This window comes from Oncorhynchus mykiss, chromosome 1 (assembly GCF_013265735.2).
Source record: "Oncorhynchus mykiss isolate Arlee chromosome 1, USDA_OmykA_1.1, whole genome shotgun sequence".
NCBI classification, from domain to species: Eukaryota; Metazoa; Chordata; class Actinopteri; order Salmoniformes; family Salmonidae; genus Oncorhynchus; species Oncorhynchus mykiss.
The window spans coordinates 51,991,957-52,017,137 of record NC_048565.1 but is presented as its reverse complement, the minus strand read 5'-3'; the positions used below and the strand labels follow the sequence as shown (position 1 = coordinate 52,017,137).

Here is a 25,181-nt window from a genome sequence, read left to right as displayed (position 1 = left end):
TCTAAAGTGCAGTTAAGCACACGTGATGTTATTCGACTGCCAATGGAATGGTTGGAGTAAAAGTCCAAGAATCCAAGATGGCGTAGCAGTCAGGCGTCTTGTCTTCGTCTTGTTGTGTTCTGTCTTTAAATCTTTTTATAAATGTTTTCTTCGCATATATATTTTTAAAACATTTTTCTTAACCTCAACTTCAACATACTCTCCTGCAACCCGCCTCACCCAATGTGGTATGGATCTGCTATTTGCTTTACTTTAGAACCGGAACCCCCAACAGGAGCTAGCTACTGCTAGCAGTCATCAGCTAACCTTTAGCCCGGACAACTCCTGCCAGTCTGCACAGCGCATTCAACCCGGAGCAAATTGGACTTCTTCTTCTCCATATCTCCGGATTCCTACAGCAAGCTCTGAACCTTTTCACCTGGATCATCGCAGCTAGCTAGCTGCTATCCGAGTGGCTACTGCTGGCTAACGTCTCTGTCCCGAAGTAAGCACCAATTAGCCTGGAGCTAGCCTATGCTAGGCCCATCTCCCTGCTAGCTGAAGAGGTCCATCAGCCACTCCTTAATCGACCTGGCCCGGGTATCCTGGAAGGATATTGACCTCATTCCGTCAGTAGAGGATGCCTGGCTATTCTTTAAAAGTGCTTCTCTTCCCAGACTCAATGCACTCAGCTCACATTACAGTGTTGCTAAAAAAGGACAAGGACCCCCTATCCTACTCGTCCTTCCGGCCCATAAGCTTGTTGTATTTCGACTATAAAATAATTACCAAATTGCTCGCCAAAAGACTAAACACTCTTCTTCCCAAAATAATAAAAGCGGACCAAACTGGATTTATTAGAGACAGATACTCTTCAGATAACCTTCGCCGTCTTTTTGATATTATTGATCAAGTAAAACGCACAGAAGACCCCTGTCCTGCTGGCTTCACTGGATGCTGATTAGGCGTTTGACAGGATGGAGTGGAGCTTTCTGTTTTCAGTCTTAGAAAAGTTCAATATGGGCCCAAATTTTATTAAATTGATCAAATCACTATACTCTCATCCAAATGCCATGGTTACTACTAATGGACTGAACTCTGACAAATTCCTTCTGGAACGGGGCACAAGACAAGGGTGCTCGATGTCCCCCCTGCTCTACTTGTTGAGGGCGGAGCCTCTGGCAGAGTTGATAAGGAGCAATCCAAGTATTATGGATATTTCTGCAGGCGGCCTGCAGCACAAGATTTCGCTTCACGCGGATGATGTCTTGCTCTACATATCCAACCCTGAGAAATCCCTCCCTCTCATTTTAGACAAAATTGCTCAGTATGGCAAGTTTTCAGGTTATAAAATCAATTTTAACAAATCCACTGTCTGCCCTCTCAATATTACACTCACCAGCTCTATGAAGACACAATGTGCTTTCCAATGGAAAACACAGGGGTTTCAATACCTCAGGATCTTCATAACACCAGATCTGAATAGCCTTTTCAAGGAAAATTATCTTCCACTCCTGGATCGAGTCAAGAACGATCTCCAAACCTGGATCTCCCTCCCAATTAGCTTAGCAGGAAGAATTAATGTCATCCATATGAACGTCCTCCCTAGACTGAACTACTTAATTCAGATGCCCCCATGCTATCTCCCAGTTTCCTTTTTCAAAACAACTAACCAAAGCATCACCAACTTTATATGGGGCAATAAAAAACCTAGGATCAAGTTTTCCACTCTATCGAAACCTGAATCTAAGGGTGGTCTTGCCCTTCCCTCCCTTCAATTGTACTACTGGTCTGCCCAAATCAACATGCTAACATGGATCACAAACAGACAAGAGTCAACATGGATTCAGATAGAAGCCCAATCCTGTGGTTCATTGCCCTTAAGCTCAATTATATTCATTAATAACTTTAGTGAAGTGGGCAACATAGCCAAAACCTTTGTGATTTACAGCACCCTACTAGCGTGGAGGGACTGTAAGAAATACCTGGGCATTTCCTCCCAAATATGTTCTCACTTGCCTATAGTAGGCAACCCAGACTTGCCAAAAGCCCTGAGGGATGCCAACTTTAATCTATGGCATACTCTAGGAATCAGGACCTTTTCAGACCTATTTCATCAGAAAACCACTACACTGAAATCCTTTCCAGAGCTCTGCAGTGAATTCGATGTGCCAAGATCCCATTTTTTTTTTTAAATATCTTCAAATTAGACATGTAATTTCCTCATTTACCTTCAAGAGGAGGTTTAGAACTCAGTTGAATGAAGTTGAAACCCTTCTTGTCACAGCACAATCCATTAAAGGCAAAATATCTTACATCTATAGACTCCTTTCTGAGAAAGGAGGCTCCTCCTTTACTCCTTTGAAAATAATTTGGGAAAAGGACCTTGGTCTGACTATCAGTGATGAGTTATGGGCGGAGGTTTGCAAAAATGTAAAAATGAAAGAATCTAACTACAATTTTTTGTACAAATTGTATTATACTCCTTTGAGACTCCATAGAATGAAAACAGATATGTCTCCTAACTGTAAAAGATGTACCCCTGAAAGTGGAACCTATATGCATGTATTTTGGAGCTGTAGAGAGATTGCCATATTCTGGCAATCTATACATACTGCTGCACAGAAAATATTAGAGGTACAGTTTGATATGACCCCGTGTATCTATCTTCTTAATGCCCAGCAGGACTTTGTTCTTGATCCTGAGAGAGAAAATTTGCTTATGACTATTACATACTTTGCTAAGAAATGTATTATTCTATTGTGGTCCTCTAATACCCCTCCTACATTTAAAATGTGGATTGACCAGATTGTTGACTTTCTTCCTCTTGAAAAGCTCACTTACGACCTCCACAAGAGACAGCCCAAGTTTGATAGACTCTGGTCTCCACTATTCAACTATATTTCAAACTGGACAGAGTGAACGGGGTGACTAGGGAAATGTGCAGATACAGTACATGTTGTATAAGGTGCTGTAAAACCTAAAAACGAATTATTGGCCCGTCGTCTCAGCGAAGGCTAAAAATAGCTAATAAGAACTTGATAGTGCTGCTGCAAGTGTTATATATATATATATATATATATATATATATTTTTTTTTTAGTACGTGTGCGTATGTATGTATGTATGTATATATATATATATATATATATATATATATATATATATATATGTGTGTGTGTGTGCACCAAGGAAAATAAAAAATAATATAAAATAAAAACACTTATTATTTTTCTTAATATTTCATTTTAATTGTATTTTTTTCAAATATATTATTATTATTATATTTTTTGACTTTTTTTCCTTCTTTTTTTAAGCCTGTCACATCTGTGAATGTGGAATGTGTTTTGTTGGTTGATTGAAAAACAAGAAAACTTAATAAAACTTTTTAACCAGGAACAGATATAGCCTTTGGTTCACTCCAGACCGGACTGCCCTTGACCAGCACAAAAACATCCTGTGGCGTACTGCATTGGCATTGAATAGCCCCTGCGATATGCAACTTTTCAGGGAAGTTAGGAACCAATATACGCAGGCAGTTAGAAAAGCAAAGGCTAGCTTTTTAAAACAGAAATGTGCATCCTGTAGCACAAACTCCAAAAAGTTCTCTGACACTGTAAAGTCCATGGAGAATAAGAGCACCTCCTCCCAGCTGCCCACTGCACTGAGGCTAGGAAACACTGTCACCACCAATAAAGCCACGATAATTGAGCATTTCAAGAAGCATTTTTCTACGGCTGGCCATGCTTTCCACCTGGCTACCATAACCCCGATCAACAGCCCTGCACCCTACACAGCAACTTGCCCAAGCCTCCCCCATTTCTCCTTCACCCAAATCTAGATAGCTGATGTAATGAAAGAGCTGCAAAATCTGGACCCCTACAAATCAGTCGGGCTAGACAATCTGGACCCTCTCTTTCTAAAATTATCCACCAAAATTGTTGCAACCCCTATTACTAGCCTGTTCAAACTCTCTTTCGTATCGTGTGAGATCCCCAAAGATTGGGTAGCTGCCACGGCCATCCCCCTCTTCAAAGGGGGAGACACTCTATACCCAAACTGCTACAGACCTATATCTATCCTACCCTGCCTTTCTAAGGTCTTCGAAAGCCAAGTTAAAAAAACAGATCAACGACCATTTCGAATCCCACGGTACCTTCTCTGCTAGGCAATCTGGTTTCCGAGCTGGTCATGGGTGTACCTCCGCCACGCTCAAGGTCCTAAACAATATCATAACTGCCATCGATTAGAGACAATACTGTGCAGCTCTATTGATTGTCCTGGTCAAGGCTTTCGACTCTGTCAATCACCACATTCTTATCGGCAGACTCAACTGCCTTAGTTTCTCAAATGACTGAGTTCAGTGTGTCAAATCGGAGGGCCTGTTGTCCGGACCTCTGGCAATCTCTATGTGGCTGGGTTCAATTCTCAGGCTGACTATTTTCTCTGTATACATCAATGATGACACTCTTGCTGCTGGTGATTCTCTGATCCACCTCTACGCAGACGACACCATTCTGTATACTTCTGGCCGTTCTTTGGCCACTGCGTTAACTAACCTCCAGACGAGCTTCAATGCCATACAACTCTCCTTCCGTGGCCTCCAACTGCTCTTAATGGCAAGTAAAACTAAATGCATGCTCTTAAACCGATCGCTGCCTGCACCTGCCTGCTCGTCCAGCATCACTACTCTGGACGGTTCTGACTTCGAATATGTGGACAACTATACCTAGGTGTCTGGTTAGACTGTAAACTCTCCTTTCAGACAAGCATCTCCTATCCAAAATTAAATCTAGAATCGGCTTCCTATTTCACTACAAAGCATCCTTCACTCATGCTGCCAAACATACCCTCGTAAAACTGACTATATTTGACTTTGGCAATGTCATTTACAAAACAGCCTCCAACACTCTACCTAGCAAATTGGATGCAGTCTATCACAGTGCCATCCGTTTTGTCACCAAGCCCCATATACTACCCACGACTGCGACCTGTATGCTCTTGTTGGCTGGCCCTCGCTTCATATTCGTCGCCAAACCCACTGGCTCCAGGTCATCTATAAGTCTTTGCTAGGTAAAGCCCCGCCTTATCTCAGCTCACTAGTCACCATAGCAGCATCCACCCGTAGCACGCGCTCCAGCAGGTATATCTCACTGTTCACCCCTGAAGCCAATTCCTCCTTTGGCCGCCTTTCCTTCCAGTTCTCTGCTGCCAATGACTGGAACGAACTGCAAAAAATCACTGAAGCTGGAGACTCATATCTCCCTCACTAACTTTAAGCACCAGTTGTCGGAGCAGCTCACAGATCACTGCACCTGTACATAGCCCATCTGTAAATAGCCCGTCTAACTACCTCATCCCCATACTGTTATTTATTTTATTTTATTGCTCCTTTGCACCCCAGTATCTCTACTTGCACATTCATCTCTACTTGCACATAAAAAAACAATTACCACTATGACCTATTTATTTCCTTACCCCCTTATCTTTCCTCATTTGCACACACTGTACATAGAATTTTTCTATTGTGTTATTGACTGTATGTTTGTTTATTCCATGTGTAACTCTGTGTTGTTGTTTGTGTCGGCCTGCTTTGCTTTATCTTGGCCAAGTCGCATTTGTAAATGAGAACTTGTTCTCAACTGGCCTACCTGGTTAAATAAAGGTGAAATAAAAAAATACAAATAAAAAAGGCCAGCAACACTCCGTATTATTCAGAACGCCATGTAATGACACCATATATACAGTGGTAAAAATACTTGAAAGTACTACTTAATTCGTTTTTTGGGGGTATCTTTACTTTACTATTTACATTTTTGGCAACTTTTACTTTTACTTCACTACATTCCTAAAGAAAATAATGGACTTCTTACTCTTACATTTTCGCTGACACCCAGAAGTACTCGTTACGTTTTGACAGGAAAATAGTCCAATTCACACACTTATCAAGAGAACATCCCTGGTCATCCCTACTGCCTCTGATCTGGCAGACTAAATTATGTCTGAGTGTTGGAGCCTGCCCCTGGCTATCCGTCAATAAAAACAAACAAGAAAATGTTGCCATCTGGTTTGCTTCATTTAAGGAATTTGAAACGATTTCTACTTTTACTTTTGATACTTACAGTTGAAGTCGGAAGTTAACATACACTTAGGTTGGAGTCATTAAAACTCGTTTTTCAACCACTCCACAAATTTCTTGTTAACAAACTATAGTTTTGGCAAGTCGGTTAGGACATCTACTTTGTGCATGACACAAGTAATTTTTCCAACAATTGTTTACAGACAGATTATTTCACTTATAATTCACTGTACCACAATTCCAGTGGGTCAGAAATGCACATACACTAAGTACAGCTTGGAAAATTCCAGAAAATGATGTCATGGCTTTAGAAGCTTCTGATAGGCTAATAATTTGAGTCAATTGGATGTGTACCTGTGGATGAATTTCAAGGCCTACCTTCAAACCCAGTGCCTATTTGCTTGACATCATGGGAAAATCAAAAGAATTCAGCCAAGACCTCAGAAAAAGAATTGGAGACCTCCACAAGTCTGGTTCATCCTTGGGAGCAATTTCCAAATGACTGAAGGTATCTGAAGGTATCTGAAGGTCATCTGTACAAACAATAGTACGCAAGTATAAACACCATGGGACCATGCAGCCGTCATACCGCTCAGGAAGGAGACGCGTTCTGTCTCCTAGAGATGAACGTACATTGGTGCTAAACGTGCAAATCAATCCCAGAACAACAGCAAAGGACCTTGTGAAGATGCCGGAGGAAACAGGTACAAACGTATCTATATCCACAGTAAAACGAGTCCTATATCGACATAACCTGAAAGGCCGCTCAGCAAGGAAGAAGCCATTGCTCCAAAACCGCCATAAAGAAGTCAGACTACGGTTTGCAACTGCACTTGAAATCACTGGCAACTTTAATAAATGGAACACTAGTCACTTTAATAATCTTTACATATCTTGCATTACTCATATGTAAATACTGTATCTATACTATTCTACTGTATCTTAGTCTATGCTGCTCTGACATTTCTCGTCCATATATTTATACATTCTTAAGTCCATTTGTTCACTTAGATTTGTTTGTAATCGGTGTATGTTGTGAAATTGTTAGATATTTCTTTTTAGATATTACTGCACTGTCGGAGCTAGAAACACAAGCATTTCGCTACACCCGCAATAACATCTGCTAAACACATGTACGTGACCAATACGATTTGATTTGATGTCATTTTTGACATTGGTGATTGTCACACAGTTGCCACATCTATGAACCCTTTACAAAGCATGACATACGGTTATAGATGCTTTGTTACAAATGTATGTAGTGCTTTTGAAGGCATTATGAAGGCTTTATGAAGACTTTTATATGTTGAACGTCATTTACAGAAGGGCCCAGTTGTAGTGTGTTCATTGTGGGATCAATATTAATTATCAGCGTCATTATAAAACACAATGACAACGGGAATTGTGTGATCACGCTCTCCGCAGCCGATGTGAGTAAGACCTTTTAAACAGGTCAACATTCACAAGGCCGCAGGGCCAGACGGACTACCAGGACGTGTACTCCGATCATGCGCTGACCAACTGGCAAGTGTATTCACTGACATTTTCAACCTCTCCCGGTCTGAATCTGTAATTCCAATATGTTTTAAGCAGACCACCATGTCTCTGTGCTCAAGAACACTAAGGTAATCTGCCTAAATGACTACCGACCCGTAGCACTCACGTCTGTAGCCATGAAATGCTTTGAAAGCTGGTAATGGCTCACATCAACACCATTATCCCAGAAACCCTAGATATATATGTCCTGGATGTCAGAAAGCTTTGTCCCGGTGATGTAGTGGGCCGTACCTCTGTAGCGCCTTACGGTCAGATGCCGAGCAGTTGCCATTCCAGGCAGTGATGCAACCAGACAGGATATTCTCGATGGTGCAGCTGTATAACCTTTTGAGGATATGGGGTCCCATGCCAAATCTTTTCAGTCTCCTGAGGAAGAAAAGGTGTTGTCGTGCCCTCTTCACAACTGTCTTGGTGTGTTTTGATAGTTTGTTGGTGATGTGGAAAACAAGGAACTTGAAACTCTCGACCTGCTCCACTTCAGTGGTGTTCAGCCCTCCTTTTCCTGCAGCCCACGATCATCTTCTTTGTCTTGCTCACATTGAGGGGGAGGTTGTTGTCCTGGCACCACACAGCCAGGTCTCTGACCTCCTTCCTATAGGCTGTCTCATTGTTGTCGGTGATCAGGCCTACCACTTTTGTGTCGTCAGCAAACCTAATGATGGTGTTGGAGTCGTGCTTGGCCATGCAGTCATGAGTCAACAGGGAGTACAGGATGGGATTTAGCACACACCCCTGAGGGGCCTCAGTGTTGATGATCAGCGTGGCAGATGTGTTGTTGCCTGCTCTTACCACCTGGGGTGCGGCCTGTCAAGAAGTCCAGGATCCAGTTGCAGTGGGAGGTGTTTAGTCCCAGGGTCCTTAACTTAGTGATAAGCTTTATCGTTACTATGGTGTTGAACTCTGATCTGTAGTCAATGAACAGCATTCTCACTTACTTTTAGCTGTTCCTTTTGTCCAGGTGGGAAATGGTAGTGTGGAGTGCGATTGAGATTGTGTCATCTGTGGATCTGGGTTGTATGCGAATTGGAGTGGGTCTAGGGTTTCCGGCATGATGGGGTTGATGTGAGCCATGACCAGCCTTTCAAAGCACTTCATGGCTACCGACATGAGTGCTACGGGCTGGTAATCATTTAGGCAGGTTAGCCTAGTGGTTAGAGCGTTGGACTAGTAACCGGAAGGTTGCGAGTTCAAACCCCCGAGCTGACAAGGTACAAATCTGTCGTTCTGCCCCTGAACAGGCAGTTAACCCACTGTTCCCAGGCCGTCATTGAAAATAAGAATTTGTTCTTAACTGACTTGCCTGGTTAAATAAAGGTAAAATAAAAAAATAAAATAAAACCTTCGCTTTCTTGGTCACAGGGAATATGGTGGTCTGTTTGAAACATGTTGGTCTTACAGACTCGGTCAGGTGAGAGGTTGAAAATATCAGGAACGACGTTTGCCCATTGGTCCGCGCATGCTTTGAGTACACGTCCTGCTAATCCATCTGGCCCCGCGGCTTTGTGAATGTTGACCTGTTTAAAGGTCTTGCTCACATCGGCTATGGAGAGCGTGCTCACACAGTCGTCCGGAACAGCTGGTGCTCTCTTGCATGTTTCAGTGTTGCTTTCCTCGAAGCGAGCATAAAAGGCATTTTGCTCGTCTGGTAGGCTCATGTTCGCTGCTGGGGTTCCCTTTGTAGTCCGTAATAGTTTTCAAGCCCTGCCACATCCGACGAGCGTGAGAGCCGGTGTAGTAGGATTCAATCTTTGTCCTGTATTGATGCTTTGCCTGTTTGATGGTTCGTCTGAGGACACAGCGGGATTTCTTATAAGCTTCCGGATTAATGTCCCGCTCCTTGAAAGCGGCAGCTCTAGGCTTTAGCTCGGTGCGGATGTTGCCTGTAATCCATTGCTTCTGGTTGGGAAATGTACGTATGGTCACTGTGGGGACGACGTCGTCGATGCACTTATTGATGAAGCCGGTGACAGAAGGGGTATACTCCTCAATGCCATTGGATGAATCCCGGAACATATTCCAGTCTGTGCTAGCAAAACAGTCCTGGTCCGCTGGTTGCACAGAAATTAGGTTTGACTGCATTAAAGTCCCCGGCCACTAGGAGTGCCGCTTATGGATGAGTATTTTCTTCTATGCTTTTGGCCTTACACAGCTCGTTGAGTGCGGTTTTAGTGCCAACATCGGTTTGTGGTGGTAAATAGACGGCTACGAATAATATAGACGGTGTGGCTTACTGCTTACAGAATGAGGTATTCTATCTATTCTACCTCAGGCGAGCAATACCTCGAATGAAAGGGATTCGGGCCTTGTCTCGACAAAGCAGTATATCCTTCGTGTCGGACTCATTAAATAAAAAAAATCTTTGTCAGTTCGAGGTGAGTAATCGCTGCTCTGATGTCCAGAAGCTATTTTTAGTCATAAGAGACAGTAGCAGCAACATTATGTACAAAATGAGTTACAAACAATGCGAAAAAAGAACTAAGAAAAACAGCGCAGTTGGTTAGGAGCCCGTTAAACTGCAGCCATCCCCTCCGGCGCCGTTATCATTCTGGGTATCATTCCACATGTTGTGACAGTGGGGGAATCGCAAAAGTCCTTTCCTCCTCCGTTCCTCGGGTCCCTTCTACTCCTCTCCTTAAAACATTTTTCAAGAGGGACGAAAGGAGAGAAGACGTGACACGAGAAATCAAGGACAGGCCGGAGCTGAGTCCCTCCCCATCCCCAGTAATCTCAGAGCAGCCCTTTTAAGGAACGGTCCTTTGTGACACACACACACACACACACACACACACACACACACACACACACACACACACACACACACACCGGATCATCATGAAGATGGAACATTCAGGCTGGCCCAGCCATCTCAGGAGATCCTGTCTGATTGGATAGAGTAAAACAAATGGCCCCAGACGGCAGTAATTGATTGGCCATTGAAAGAGTGGCCTGCCCTCTTCGCTCAGTATCATTAGTCAGGGAGAATCATGGGAAGGAAGAGGCATGGATGGGCCTTGTATGGATACTATGTCTCTCTGTGTCCGGTATGTTACATCTACCAATCACAACAGGAGGGATGGAGGGTGCAGGTTAGCCCAACAGGGAAATCAACAGATAAAGAAGCAGAGTACACACACACACACACACACACACACAAACACACACACACAAACACACAGTATTCCCTGATTGTGATACTTTATTGTACTTTCCCCAGACACATGTCCTGACAGGTTTGTAGCTCTGTTCATTTAGCTGCTTCAGCCGTAGGGTAAAGTGGCCTTGATACCTGAACTGGACAGATGCTATAACACATACTGACAGCACAGGCCTTCCTCTGGCAGCAGGTGCTTCAAACAATCACCAGATGGTGTTGAAAGAGGTCCTTTGTCTAGAAGTGTTGTATAACAGTTCTTACTTCAAACCTACAGAGGTGCTCTAGAATTATATTGGGGACTAAATGATTATTGGATGTCATAAGAAATTTAGACAATGCTTTTATAGGTCAGTGGTCTCTGTAAAGTTGTATAGGTACACTACATGACCAAAAGTTTGTGAACACCTGCTCGTCGAAAATCTCATTCCAAAATCATGGGCATTAATATGGAGTTGGTCCCCCCTTTGCTGCTATAAAAGCCTCCACTATTCTGGGAAGGCGTTCCACTAGATGTAGGAATATTGTTGCGGGGACTTGCTTCCATTCAGCCACAAGAGCAGTGAGGTCGGGGACTGATGGGGCGATTAGGCCTGGCTCGCAGTCGGCATTCCAATTCATCTCAAAGGTGTTCGATGGGGATGAAGTCAGGGCTCTGTGCAGGCCAGTCAAGTTCTTCCAAACAGATCTCGACAAGTGAGGACCTCACTTTGTGCACAGGGGCATTGTCATGCTGAAACAGGAAAGGACCTCCCCAAGCTGTTGCCACAAAGTTGGAAGCACAGAATCGTCTAGACTGTAATTGTATGCTGAAGCGTTAAGATTTCCCTTCACTGGAACTAAGGGGCCTAACACGAACCATGAAAAACAGCCCCAGACCATTATTCCTCCTCCACCAAACTTTAGAGTTGGCACTATGTATTCGGACTGGTAGTGTTCTCCTGGCATCCACCAAACCCAAATTTGTCCATCGGACTGTGACACTTGGCATTGCGCATGGTGATCTTAGGTTTGTGTGCGGCTGCTCAGCCATGGAAACCCATGTCATGAAGCTGCCGACAAACAGTTCTTGCGCTGACGTTGCTTCCAGAGGCAGTTTGTAACTCGAGGATAGCTTATATTTACGTGCTATGCGTTTTAGCACTCGGCGGTCTCGCTCTGTGAGCTTGTGTGGCCTACCACTTCGCGGTTGCGCCGCTGTTGCTCCTAGATGTTACCACTTCACAAGAACAGTACTTATAGTTGACCGGGGCAGCTCTAGTAGAGAAAAAATTTGACAAACTGACCTGTTATTTTTATTATCAAATCTCTTTCTACTGTTTTTACTGTTTTATTTCTTTACTTACCTACACACACACACACACACACACACACACACACGCACACACATATTTAATTTTTATTTTTTTCTCAGCACTATTGGTCAGAGCCTGTAAGTAAGCATTTCACTGTTGTATTCGGCGCACGTGACAAATAAACTTTGATTTGATTTTGTTAGAAAGGTGGCATCCTATGACGGTGCCACGTTGAATGTCTGTGAGCTCTTCAGTCAGGCCATTCTATTGCCAATGTTTGTCTATGGCGATTGCATGGCTGTGTGATCGATTTTATACACCTCTCAGCAATGAGTGTGGTTGAAATTGCCAAATCCAATAATTTGAAGGGGTGTCCATATACTTTTGTATTTTCAAATAATTATATATTTTGTGTATGAGATGTGATGGTAAGGTATTTTGGCAAACTTCCAAAAGGCAATTTGGTGTTCCCTTTGAGCATTGATGCAAACGGTCTCTCCCCATCAGGTTGGGCCAAACAGCATCGCTGCAAGGGACGGGCGCATAAGAGAAGGAGACCACATTTTACAGGTAGGAAACTATTTCTTTCTATCTTGACCCTCAGCCCCTCTTTTCTCTCTCTCGTTCTTTCTCTCTCTCTCTCATCTCCTCTCTCTCTCATTTCTCATCAGAGGTGACATAAACACTTTTTTATTTCACCTCCCTCTGCCATTGTCTCCCAACACGAGAACCCATTCATTTTTAATGGCACCATAGTAAAAGAGAAACTCACCCCCTCTGTGACGGTTAGCGGGGAGGAAATGTCCCTCTGGCTGTTTTAGTTACCGACTCAGCATCCGACTGGGCTTTTTAACAGCCGTAAGAGCAGTTTAAGGATGCACCGTGCTCCAGATATACCCCCCCCCCCCCCCCCCACCTGCTTCTGGGTAACACACTCGCACATCCACAAGAATGCACACACACCAGATCTCTTCCCTTTCTACACACACGCACACCCCGGAGGTAGACTGAGAGGCTCTCCATGTTATTACCCCTCAGCTCCATCCCTGGGCCAGGGAGGGTCGGTGGACCCTGGAGGCTACTAGTACCCCCTCCAAAGACAGTCTTCTGGTGGGGTTAGAGACACAAACAACAGTCAGTGGAGCTGTATGGACCATTATGATGTTATTGGAGAGGGAGTGGGGTGGTGAGCTTTGCTCTCTTGTAGGGGGAAGGGTGGAAAAGGGGGATGTTTTACGGTGTAATCAAGGGGTTGGTGTTTTGGGAGGTAGGGATAAAGTAAGGTCATATATTTGGGGAGAGGCAGATTGAGGGCTTCGTGGAGAGAGATGGATAGTCATGTTTTGGGAGGTTAAGGTTGTAAAGGCTTACGGTTTTTTAAAGTCATGTTTTAAAATACATATCTGAGCGGTAGATCTCAGAATGGGATCTCGGCTCGGGGAAGATTGGTGATCACTGGTATTAAGTGTAAGTGTTCTGTAGAGTCTGAGAGCAGTAATGGTTTTGGGAGGCAGAGCCACAAGGTTGTTACAGTAATGTGGGTGAGAGTGCTGGAGACATGCTTTTCAGGAGAATGGCAGAAGTAGACGGTAATGTCTTTTAGAGAGTGGTCTGTTTTCAGTCAGAGTGAACTCTCAGAACAACAGAGTGATGTGTTTCTGAATAAGGGTTAATGAGTCCGAGAGAGAGAGAGAGAGAGAGAGAGAGGTGAGTGCACGGTGCAGTCATGAGAGGAAGAAGATTGAGCGTAGGGTAAGCACAGTTTTTTTTTGTTGCAGAGAGATAATGTACGGCCGAGGCTAGCTGCTTCCCTAATTGTCTGTCGCGTGGCGCCTTGTCCATGTGTGCGCACGTGTCTTTCGTGCATTGCAGGTCATAATGTGTTGTGCGATTGTATTGAGCTACGAGGCAAAGCGAGGGGAGAGGGGTTTGGGTTAGTGGCTGTGATCCATGCCTCCACCCCAAGCACCCCTTTACTATTATCCCATGGTGACAGGGCCATTACTCTGGTCAGTGGAAGACGGACGCCCCCCTGTCACGGCTCAGTTAATTGTGTGGGGCGTCTGTATGTATGAATGTGTGTCGCTTCCAGATGCTGGATGCTTTCAGGAGCAGAGCATTTCTAGTGCAGACGATCGGTCCATAGACCACTGTCCCATTCACGATCAATCCAGCCAGCCTGGGCTGCTATGAAATACTGACTGGACACAGAGTGCAGATCCCCTGGAAGGAGGAGAGACAGTGCCTTTAGCTGTCTGCCAGCTGGGCTCTTTCTACAGTGTTAGACTGAGATAAAAAATAAAAATAAATGTAAAAAAGGAAAGTGGCCCTTCCCTTTGTGTGTGTGTGTGTGTGTGTGTGTGTGTGTGTGTGTGTGTGTGTGTGTGTGTTCTAGCGTGTGTATGTGCGCATGTAAGTTATAACAGGACAGTGTGTGATATACTGACTCCTGCCTCCACTTCAGGTTGCAACACCTCTCTCTCTCTCTCTCTCTCTCTCTAGTGTGTTTGTGTATGAATAACAGTGTGTGTTGTTTCCACAGATCAATGGTCAGGATGTGCAGGACAGAGAGGAGGCTGTAGCTGTGCTCTCCAGTGAAGACACAAGGAATATCATACTGCTGGTCGCCAGGCCCGAGTTACAGGTGAGCTTACCACCACTGATGAAGTTGAAGGAATTGTTTTAAGGTTATTTTTTTACCCCAGTCCTAATAGTTTACTAATCTGGAGAGATGTATTGTAAAAAAAAAGTCCATACTGTAGGTCCATAGGATCAATACACCAGCCATTAAGAGGTATTTTTATTCATGACATCCCGAGTTAACATACGTGACACCCAAAACACAGCCCTAAGGCTGCACAAATAGCACTTACGTTTCTTAGATGAAACATGACACGTCCCTGTATAAACACCACCGCACATCATGTGTATTTTTTTTATATAGTGCCGGCCGCTGTAATTGACTTCCAACAGTACACCATAAAAACTAATGGCATGCTAATATGCAGTGAGTTCAGGCCCAAGGCCATGGCGAAGGGTGTGTGTGCGTGCACGTGCGTGCATGCGTAGGGCTGTGGCGGTCGTGAAGTTTTTTGCCGGCTGGTAACTGTCAACCAAATATCTCCAGGTCTCACAGTAATTGACCGTTAATTAACATTCACTTGTTCGGCATCTCTGGGCTTCCACGCACAGCCCACAAGCCACTGATGCAGACCTTTGAAACATCTACATGTTAAAAAGTCGTATAAATCTATTTAATATAGATTAAACCATCACAATAAATCCGTTATTTGATTTGATTTGATTTGTAATGCATTCTAAGGCAGCATGATGTGACTCAAATGGCGATTTGAAAAAAGTAGCATGAAAGGCATGCGCTCTGCTCTGTCTCTTATGCAGCACTTGATAATATTCTCACCCATCAGACTATTCTCAATTTCATTTGGGCTTTACATGTAGCCTACTAATATACTGTATGTGTGTAATCCTTTTTTATTTAAAAAAAACATGTTATCAGTAGCCTGCCCTCAAATAGCGAATGGATGAAAGTGCTTCCTGTGCCAGGTAGGCTACACCAGTTTTACAGTAGATTAATGTGCTTAATTTTTTTTAAATTTAAGCACAAAAAAGCTGGGATCCTCTTTTAAAATACTGTAGTGGCCAGTCAAAACCCTGTTTTCTCCAATGCGATTGCACAATTGACTGGGCTTGTAAGAACACATGTGTCTCTAGGCTCTGCAGGCTATGGGCTCTCCAACCCTGTTCCAGGGATCCTAAGCCTATGGGTTAAGTTTAGAGTGATTTGGCCACTTTAGTTGTGCTACAAACCTTATCAAAACATATAGGCCTATGGGCTCGGCTACATGATGCTTGTGAATATGATTTGAAAAAGTCGCAAAACAATGCAAACCGCTGTTTTTTTGCCGTAGACGGAACATGCTGGGCATCATTCACAAGTGATAAACCCATCCGACTAGCGCTTGGCAATATGGTCAAAATATCATATCACGATATATATATATTTTTTAAATACAGTGTAGTGATATTTGACGGTATTTTATGTTTTTGATTAATAAAAGTTAGGGTGGCAACACATAAATACGTGATTTCAACAGGGCTTTCTACATTCTGACTGTTTTACACTGTTCAATCCAACTTCAAACAAAAATGATTTTCATCATTTCATACCATTTCTGTAGTTCTGGGAATTGTGTCATCATTTCCACACTGTGCCACGCAGGGCTGCATGATAAGGGCTAAACATTGAGGTCTAGTACATTGGTGAACTGTTGCAATCATGGAAATATAATTATTATTTACATTTTAGTCATTTAGCAGACACTCTTATCCAGAGTGACTTACAGTAGTGAATATATACATACTTTTTTTCATACTGGTCCCCCTGTGGCAGTCAAATCCACAACCCTGGCATTGCAAGCGCAATGCTCTACCAACGGAGCTACACGGGATTATTCTAATTCTATAGTTGTAATATAGTGGGCAGCACCTTGAATGTTTATGACAATGAATGAAAAAGCCAGGGAAGAAAATATTGACAGGGTAGGAACCAAAGTGTTGGTCAATGTTTCCAGGGGACCCTAATTAGATGTTACATCCCATGTTGTTTTCTTACCTCATGTATCTAGCCAGCTAGCAAAAATATTCATGTTTCGCCTATTTCTCTCTCATTTAAGATACCGTTGCACAAACAATATGCTTCTCTAGGCCTACACCCGCACTGATACCAGGCTGTATTACAGGGGTTCCCAAACTTTTTTGTCCCACAAGCTCATTTTGATATCTGAAAACCCAAACCATGTGAAAAAAATGAGGATGTCATTAACAGCCAATGTTTATCTTTTAATTTGGGTCAATGGCAGTCATTGCAAATTAGTCTAACACAATGTATCTTCTCTAACCAACACTAATGATATGGGTGCGCTTGATGCGTGTCGCGTCAGAGCTTCTCAAAGTCAGGGGGCGTGGTGGGGCATGCGCACCTCATCTCTGCGGTCACATCGTACCGGGATCAATATTTGGTTTTAATGCAGACAAGATCACTGAATCCAGCTTCACACAGATATGAGCTGGCGAAGGGTATGATGAGTTTTATGGTGATTTCAAGACAACTGGGAAGTCTGAAAAATACAAGGTCAAATCGTGACGTCAGTGATCGTCAGGTCAGACTTTTGGAGCTCTAGAAACAGACACGAGTTCCCGAGTTGGAATTCCAAATTGGATGACAGTTCAAAATATTTTTCCTACAATGTGATTTTCTAGATTTTTTTTTCTCATTTTGACTGTCATAGTTGAAGTGTACCTATGATTACAGGCCTTTCTCATCTTTTTAAGTGGGAGAACTTGCACAATTGGTGGCTGACTAAATACATTTTTGCCCCACTGTATATATGCAGTTGAAGTCAGAAGATTACATACACCTTAGCCAAATACATTTAAACTCCGTTTTTCACAATTCCTGACATTTAATCAGAGTAAAAACTTCCTGTCTTGGGTCAGTTAGGATCACCACTTAATTTTAAGAATGTGAAATGTCAGAATAATAGTAGAGCGAATGATTTATTTCAGCTTTTATTTCTTTCATCATTCCCAGTGGGTCAGAAGTTTACATACGCTCAATTAGTATTTGGTACCATTGCTCCTGACAGAGCTGGTGTAACTGAGTCAGGTTTGTAGGCCTCCTTGCTCGCACACATTTTTTCAGTTCTGCCCACACATTTTCTGTAGGCTTGAGGTCAGGGCTTTGTGATGGCCACTCCAATACTATAACTTTGTTGTCCTTAAGCCATTTTGCCTCAACTTTGGAAGTATGCTTGGTGTCATTGTCCATTTGAAAGACCAATTTGCGACCAAGCTTTAACTTCATGACTAATGTCTTGAGATGTTGCTTCAATATATCCCCATAATTTTCATACCTCATGATGCCATATATTTTGTGAAGTGCACCAGTCCCTCCTGCAACAAAGCACCCCCACAACATGATGCTGCTACCCCCGTGCTTCACGGTTGGGATGGTGTTCTTCAGCTTCACCCTTTTTCCTCCAAACATAATAATGATGGCCATTATGGCCAAACAGTTATATTTTTGTTTCATCAGACCAGAGGACATTTCTCCAAAAAGTACAATCTTTGTCCCCATGTGCAGTTGCAAACCATAGTCTGGCTTTTTTTTATGGCAGTTTTGGAGCAGTGGCTTCTTCCTTGCTGAGCAGCCTTTCAGGTTATGTCGATAAAGGACTCTTTTTACTGTGGCTATATATACTTTTGTACCTGTTTCCTCCAGCATCTTCCCAAGGTCCTTTGCTGTTGTTCTGGGATTGATTTGCACTTTTCACACCAAAGTACGTTCATCTCTAGGAGACAGAATGCATCTCCTTCCTGAGCGTTATGACGGCTGCGTGGTCCCATGGTGTTTATACTCACGTACTATTGTTTGTACTGATGAACGTGGTACCTTCAGGCTTTTGGAAATTGCTCCCAAGGATGAACCAGATTTGTGGAGGTCTCCAATTTTTTTTGAGGTCTTGGCTGATTTATTTTGATTTCCCCATAATGTCAAGCAAAGAGGCACTGAGTTTGAAGGTAGGACTTGAAATACATCCACAGGTACACCTCCAATTAATTCAAATAATGTCAATTAGCCTATCAGAAGCTGATTCACTGTATCACAATTCCAGTGGGTCAGAAGTTTACATACACTAAGTTGACTGTGCCTTTAAACAGCTTGGAAAATTCCAGAAAAGATGAAAGATTAATGGAGCAAAGTACAGAAAGATCCTTGATGAAAACCAGCTCCAAAATTTTAAAAATCTGTTTTTGCTTTGACATTATGGGATATTGTGTGTAGATTGATGAGGGGAAACAGCTATTGAATCCATTTTAGAATAAGGCTGTAAAGTAACAAAATGAGGTTGAGGTCCTTGATGATCTTCTTGGCCTTCCTGCGACACCTGGTGCTGTATGTATCCTGGAGGGCAGGCAGTGTGCTCCCAATGGTGCGTTCGGCCGAGCGTACCACCCTCTGTAGAGCCTTGCGGTCAGCGGTGGTGGAGTTGTCGCACCAGGCTTTGATTCAGCCTGACAGTGTGTTCTCGATGGTGCTCCTGTAGAGCACGGTGAGGTCCTCAGAGACAGTCCTAATTTCTTCAGCCTCCTGAGGTTGAAGAGTCGCTGTCGTTACTTCTTCACCATGTTGTCTGTGTCGTTTGCCCATTTCAGCTCCTTGGAGATGTGTACGCCGAGGAACTTGAACGTTTTTTTACCGTCTCCAGTGCCTACCTCCTCTTTGTAGGCCATCTCGTTGTTGGTAATCACGCCTACTACTATCGTGTCATCAGAGAACTTGATGATGGAGTTGGAACTGTGGGAGGTATACAGAGAGTACAGGAGGGGACTGAGGACGCAACCTTGTGGGTCCTTCATGTTGAGGATCAGTGTGGAGGAAGTAATGTTGCCTACCTTCACCAACTGGGGATGTCAGAATGATTAGAGGGACAATGGACATCAGGCCATTAGCGACTGGCCGTTAGCAAGTTTGATAGGCTACTAATGACCATCAGCGGCATCAGAGCGCAGTTCTGGAAAAGCCTAGTTACCGTGACTCAACGGTCACATAGCTCGTGACTGCCGGTGTGGCGATAATTCGGTCACCATAACAGCCCTTATGAGTACTTATGAGTATGAGCCACTGAGTACGGCAGATGAGCAATGAGCCATAATGGACTCTACCTTCCCCTTTTGGTAATTAAATACGCCTCTCATAATACATCTAAAGTCTTGGCTGTGATATGGATCCCATTTGGTTTGAGTCAAGCAGACAAAGTGCTGATGAATGACATTGAGGAACCAGATCAGAGGTTAAGATCCTCTGTTCATTGAAATATATTGACTTCATCTATATGTGTGGTCAAGCAGGGATATTTGATGGGGACATTGTTAATGATCTATCAACAGTTTTATAATGCTTTCAGCTATTGCAACACAAAAACTCCATGACGTGTGTCTTATTGTGGATCTTGAATGGCCAGTTGGTGTAAGCCAGGGTTTCTCATATTCTGGTTTTAATCCTTCTCTCTCTTTTCTCTCCATCTTTATTTCACTCTCCCTTTCTATCTCTAGCTAGAGGAGGCGTGGTTGGATGATGAACACAGTGAGTTCCTGGAGCAGTTGAAGATGGAGATGTTGGAGGAGCAGCAGAGAGAAGAGATGGAGCTGGAGGCACTACAGGAGGAACAGGAGCAGGTGAGACCCACAGGGACAGACCAAAGTGTTTATTCTCTCATTTTGTATACAGAGCTTTTACCTGAGGAACAAGTACGGTCCCACAACCCTAGGGTCAAACCAAATAGTAGACCATGGAAACCAACAATCTCAGAGTGTTTACTTAAGGCATAATGCTACTACATGACTACGTCAAGACTTGACTGAATGACAGTGATTACTGGTTATAAGAGAAAGGCTGTTGTAGCTTGAAATAATCAGTAACGTTAGGTGGAGCGGATGAGATTATACCAAACTGTGTATTGAGGTTCTTTCAAATCTTATGGCAATATCTAATAATATAGTTTGAAAGCTTTATTAATATGGAAGAGGGTGAGGAGCATTTGGAACCCCAAAGATTGGGGACCACAATTTAAAATCTTAGGTTTTGTTTTGAGATTAGCAAATATGTAAATGGGAAGATAGGGAAGTTCAAAAGACTGTAAAGCATGGGGAAGAAACGACAATTCCCAGCGTAGCAGAGTAGTGGTACAGAACTCCACAAGAATGGAGGGAATCCCAGTGGAGAACCCAAAGCACTGAATTTTTCAAAACTATTTCAGTCTTTAGAAATTTCAAATAGTTATGAATATCATTTCCTTTGTTCTAAAATTCCCAGTTTCCACAAAGTTGTACACAAGAGACCTATGCACTTCAAGTTGTTGTTTTTTTTTTACAGATATTTGTTTACAGATACAGTAGTATGTTAATTTGATCACACTGTTGACAGATAGTTTTCCTGCAGTCAACTCTGGACCTCGAAGTCAGTTTCACTGCTTTTTTAAATCTAATCAAGGACCAATTTAGACCTGGCACACCAGGTGTGTGCAATTAATTATCAGATAGAACAGAAAACCAGCAGGCTTCGGACCTCGTAGGCCATAGGGTAAGAGTTGAATAGCCCTGATGTAGACCGTCTTTTAGCTTTTTCTACTGAAAAACATGTGATATTCATTTTTCTTTCAGCCCAGAGGAACACAAGAGGATGACATCACTGCCACCTGTTCCTCCCTAACTCAGGACATGGACAGTGAGCTGGGGATGTCTGACCACAATGCCCTTCTAACCCACATCCAGAGACGACTGTCCCAGTGCCTGAGGGATAGACAGGACACTGGGCATCATCGTCTGGACGAGGAAGAGGAGGAAGAGGAGTTGGAGGTGGAGGAGGGTGACCGCTTCCAGCAGCTCCTGGAGCTGAAGTGTCAGATCCGTAACAGCGGGGAGTACGACCTGTTCTACAGCAGACACAGCACCATCGAGTGTAGTCTGGGAGAGCCGGCTGGCGGCGTGCAGCATGAGCTCCGCATGCTCAACGAGGAGCTCTGCAGCATTGAGCTTGAGTGCCAGAACATCATGCAGGCCCACAAGCTCCGCAAGGGACCGGGGGGGACCCAGAGAGACCAGGTGCAGCAGGTGTCAACCATAACCGGCCACCCAGTGCCCAAGGACCAAAGCTTCCTACGAGGCAGCAGGGACTCGCCCAGCAGGGGCAAGCTGGCTGACATCAACAAGCGCCAAGAGAAACCGGAGAAGTCAGACAAGGACAGCTCGAGCGCCTACAACACGGCAGAGAGCTCGCGCAGCACGCCGCTGGCCATGGACCGATCCCCCGAGCACTCCCTCCAGAGGAGGATGGTCACCATCACCAACCAGAGGAACCTCCGCAGCAGCCTGGCAAGCCTTCATGCCACAGCCAGCCCCAGTCCTAGTCCCAGCCCAACACAACGGTCGCTCCACCGAACCCCCATCCCAGGCAAGGCCAGTAGCCCCGACCACAGCCCCAACCGCTTCGAGTCGGACCAGACTGCCCCGGCAGACGATGAAAGGAGCGGGAACGGGAAGGTGAAGCCTCAGCATCCTCCCAGGGCTTCCCAGATCCCTTACCTCTCCCCGTCCCGTAGCTCCCAGCATAGGCAGCCCAACACCAACATCCCGGCACACTACCAGAGCTACATGCAGCTGATCCAGCAGCGCTCGGCCGTGGAGTACGCTCAGAGCCAGCTCAGCCTGCTCAGCGTGGTCAAGGAGCCCCAGTTGATCCCCACCAGCGAGCCCAAGATGGAGTGGAAGGTCAAGATCCGTTCCGATGGCACGCGCTACATCACAAAGAGACCCATCAGGGATAAGATCCTGCGGGAACGCGCCCTCAAGATCAAGGAGGAGCGCAGCGGCGGGATGACCACGGACGACGACGCTATGTCCGAGATGAAGATGGGGCGGTACTGGAGTAAGGAGGAGAGGAAGCAGCATCTGGTCAGGGCTAAAGAACAGCGGAGGAGACGAGAGTTCATGCAGCGGAGCAGGCTGGAAAGCCTGAGGGAGAGTCCTCAGAGCAGCAGCGAAGGACGCAAGGAGGTCAGCATCATCGAACTGAGCCACAGGAAGATGATGAAGAAGCGCAACAAGAAGATCCTGGACAACTGGATGACCATTCAGGAACTGATGACTCACGGGGCCAAGGCCCCTGATGACCCCAGGGCCAAAGTACATAACGCCTTCCTGTCGGTCACCACTGTATAATATACAACAAACACAATCTACAGCAGTGTTTCTCAACCTTATTCATACCAGGGGCCAGCAAGCTATGGTTCTTACCTTCTTGGAAGGCAGCTTATTTTAATAGGGACTAACATGAGTACTGACAAAAAAATGAGTTTCAGCTATTAAACATCTTAGGGACCGGTCGGCAACATCCCAGGGACTGTTCCTGGCCCTTAGACCAGAGGTTGAGAAATACTGATCTAGCTACAGTACCCCATGTGGTATAATATACTTGCCTCGTTCAATGTGGCATTTTTATGAGGACGATAGTAATATTTTCACAACTTTGTTACCCGAAAAAATAGCATTTTGTAAAGAATTTTAACCAATGTCAATTTTGTTTATATTTTTCTTCATGTTTTTCATGATGTCACCCTCTTCCAGATCCAGAAGCACTTTTGTATGAGATTACTGTGCAATTATCTTTCTTAGTTGATCGTTTTCTTAGTTCATCCTGTGAAAATGTTAAATTATTTTCATATTTCTGTTCTGTTATGCAGTGATTCCAACCCACGCAGATCAGGAGACTTGGACTCCCTCAGGGGGAGACATGTTGAATTTAATGTACAGTACACGGAAATGTATTGTCATCCTACTTCTTGCCGGTCTAGATTTGATGAACCAGCCATTAGATTTATCGTTCAGGACTTTCTACAAATGTCACAGATACATTCAGAACTTTCGGCCAATTCCACACGAGCCCATACGACTTCAACTACAACCACTGATTTACCAAATATAATGATACATTCCTTCAAAACAAGATGGTTAAGTTGGCATTTGATAACGATAACTTGGACTGAATGCATACAGCTTCTACCTGCATATTCTAAGGGAACCCATGTTGAGATAGACAGATTAGCTAAGGACTGGACTACCTGACCTATACCGTTTACAGTATGGATCATCTAAGCTTTTCAAGCCAAGAATGTATCCCCATTCCAAAACAAAGGACCATTTGCAATTTCCTTTGCAATCATTTTAATTGCAAAGGATTATTTTATTCCAAGAGGCTATGAAGACTAGCTGTGATATGTTGCAGCCAACAATTACTCTGCAGTGCATCAGGAGTTCTTCCAATGCAATACTGGTAAACCCTCTTTCATAAGATTTTGCATATTTATGTTTACATAATCCTTTATTTTACACACAGTAGGTATTGTACAATGTTAATGTTTCTCAACAAAGCCTTAAACAGTTGCCAATTAGATTCATGTAACTTTGTTGTGGCAAGAAATTCGTTATGAGCTGTCTATGGTTCTCTGTTGCAGCTCAAAATGGTTCAAACTTGAAGCTCAGGCTTCACTTGATGTTTTTAACAACGCCAGCTCATTTCAGAGCCCACCCAACACTCTGTATGCTTGTACTTACTAGTTATGGATTGGATGATTGCCAGTGAGCAGGACTCATAACTTGGCAGTACATTTTCCAATTGTGAAATCAGGTTTTGCATATGTATAACTGCATACTTTTCAGTCTGGTTCTGTGTACAGTAGAATACATACTTTTCAGTCTGGTTCTGTGTACAGTAGAATACATACTTTTCAGTCTGGTTCTGTGTACAGTAGAATACATACTTTTCAGTCTGGTTCTGTGTACAGTAGAATACATACTTGTTTCAAACAGCTCATTTTCAGTTTAAATATTGTAAATGTGAACTTTGAAACCAACTCCTGTATTTGTTTCAAGTCAATGTCAATGGTCTTATTTCAAGTAATATGTAGTTGGCACACCTGTAGCCAGGTAAACGTGTGGTATAATTGTGATCATTGAAAAATGACATGAGAATAAATGATAGTTTTTTTTCTTTCTTTATGGAACGTTTGCAGTAATGCTTTGACTGTCCTTCAGTCTGGTTCTTTATGCACAACACATCACAGTGCGTGGAAGCCAATTATGTGTGAAATGACTGTTAAAGTATAGGGTTTCAAACAGCAACAGTATTTGTGATTGAGCTCTAACAAGCAGAAAATCCAGACTTTAGACTTTAAAATTGCTTTTAGTTTTCTTGGTTAACTCAAATAGAAAACGTTATGTCACATTCATAAATTAAGTTGTGAATCTTCAAGCATCATTATCTCGTGCAGTTTTACTGAGATTACTCACAGTTTATAATGAAAATAGAGTATCTTCATGCGTCTTGCATTTCTTGGGGAAGTCATTGTCAAGAGATTATTTCACATGAGAACAGTCTGACAAATTGTTTTTGGAAAAGAACGGGCTTGTTCATTGGACTCATTTACACCTCAAATGTCTCCCTCTGAAATAGATCTCTCCTTTTGTTTAATATTAACAATTAA

General features: G+C 43.6%; 1 protein-coding gene across 1 annotated transcript in view; it reads left to right on the top strand.

The window, feature by feature from the left end:
- Window positions 1-24,701, top strand: part of LOC110524646 (PDZ domain-containing RING finger protein 4) — a 107,760-nt gene extending 83,059 nt beyond the window's left edge. The window contains exons 5-8 of the mRNA XM_021604493.2: window positions 12,568-12,630; window positions 14,603-14,704; window positions 20,197-20,319; window positions 21,304-24,701. Coding sequence (XP_021460168.2) covers window positions 12,568-12,630; window positions 14,603-14,704; window positions 20,197-20,319; window positions 21,304-22,860 — 1,845 coding nt within the window. The 3' untranslated portion in view covers window positions 22,861-24,701. The remainder of the gene's footprint in view (window positions 1-12,567; window positions 12,631-14,602; window positions 14,705-20,196; window positions 20,320-21,303) is intronic.
- Window positions 24,702-25,181: the final 480 nt, after the last annotated feature.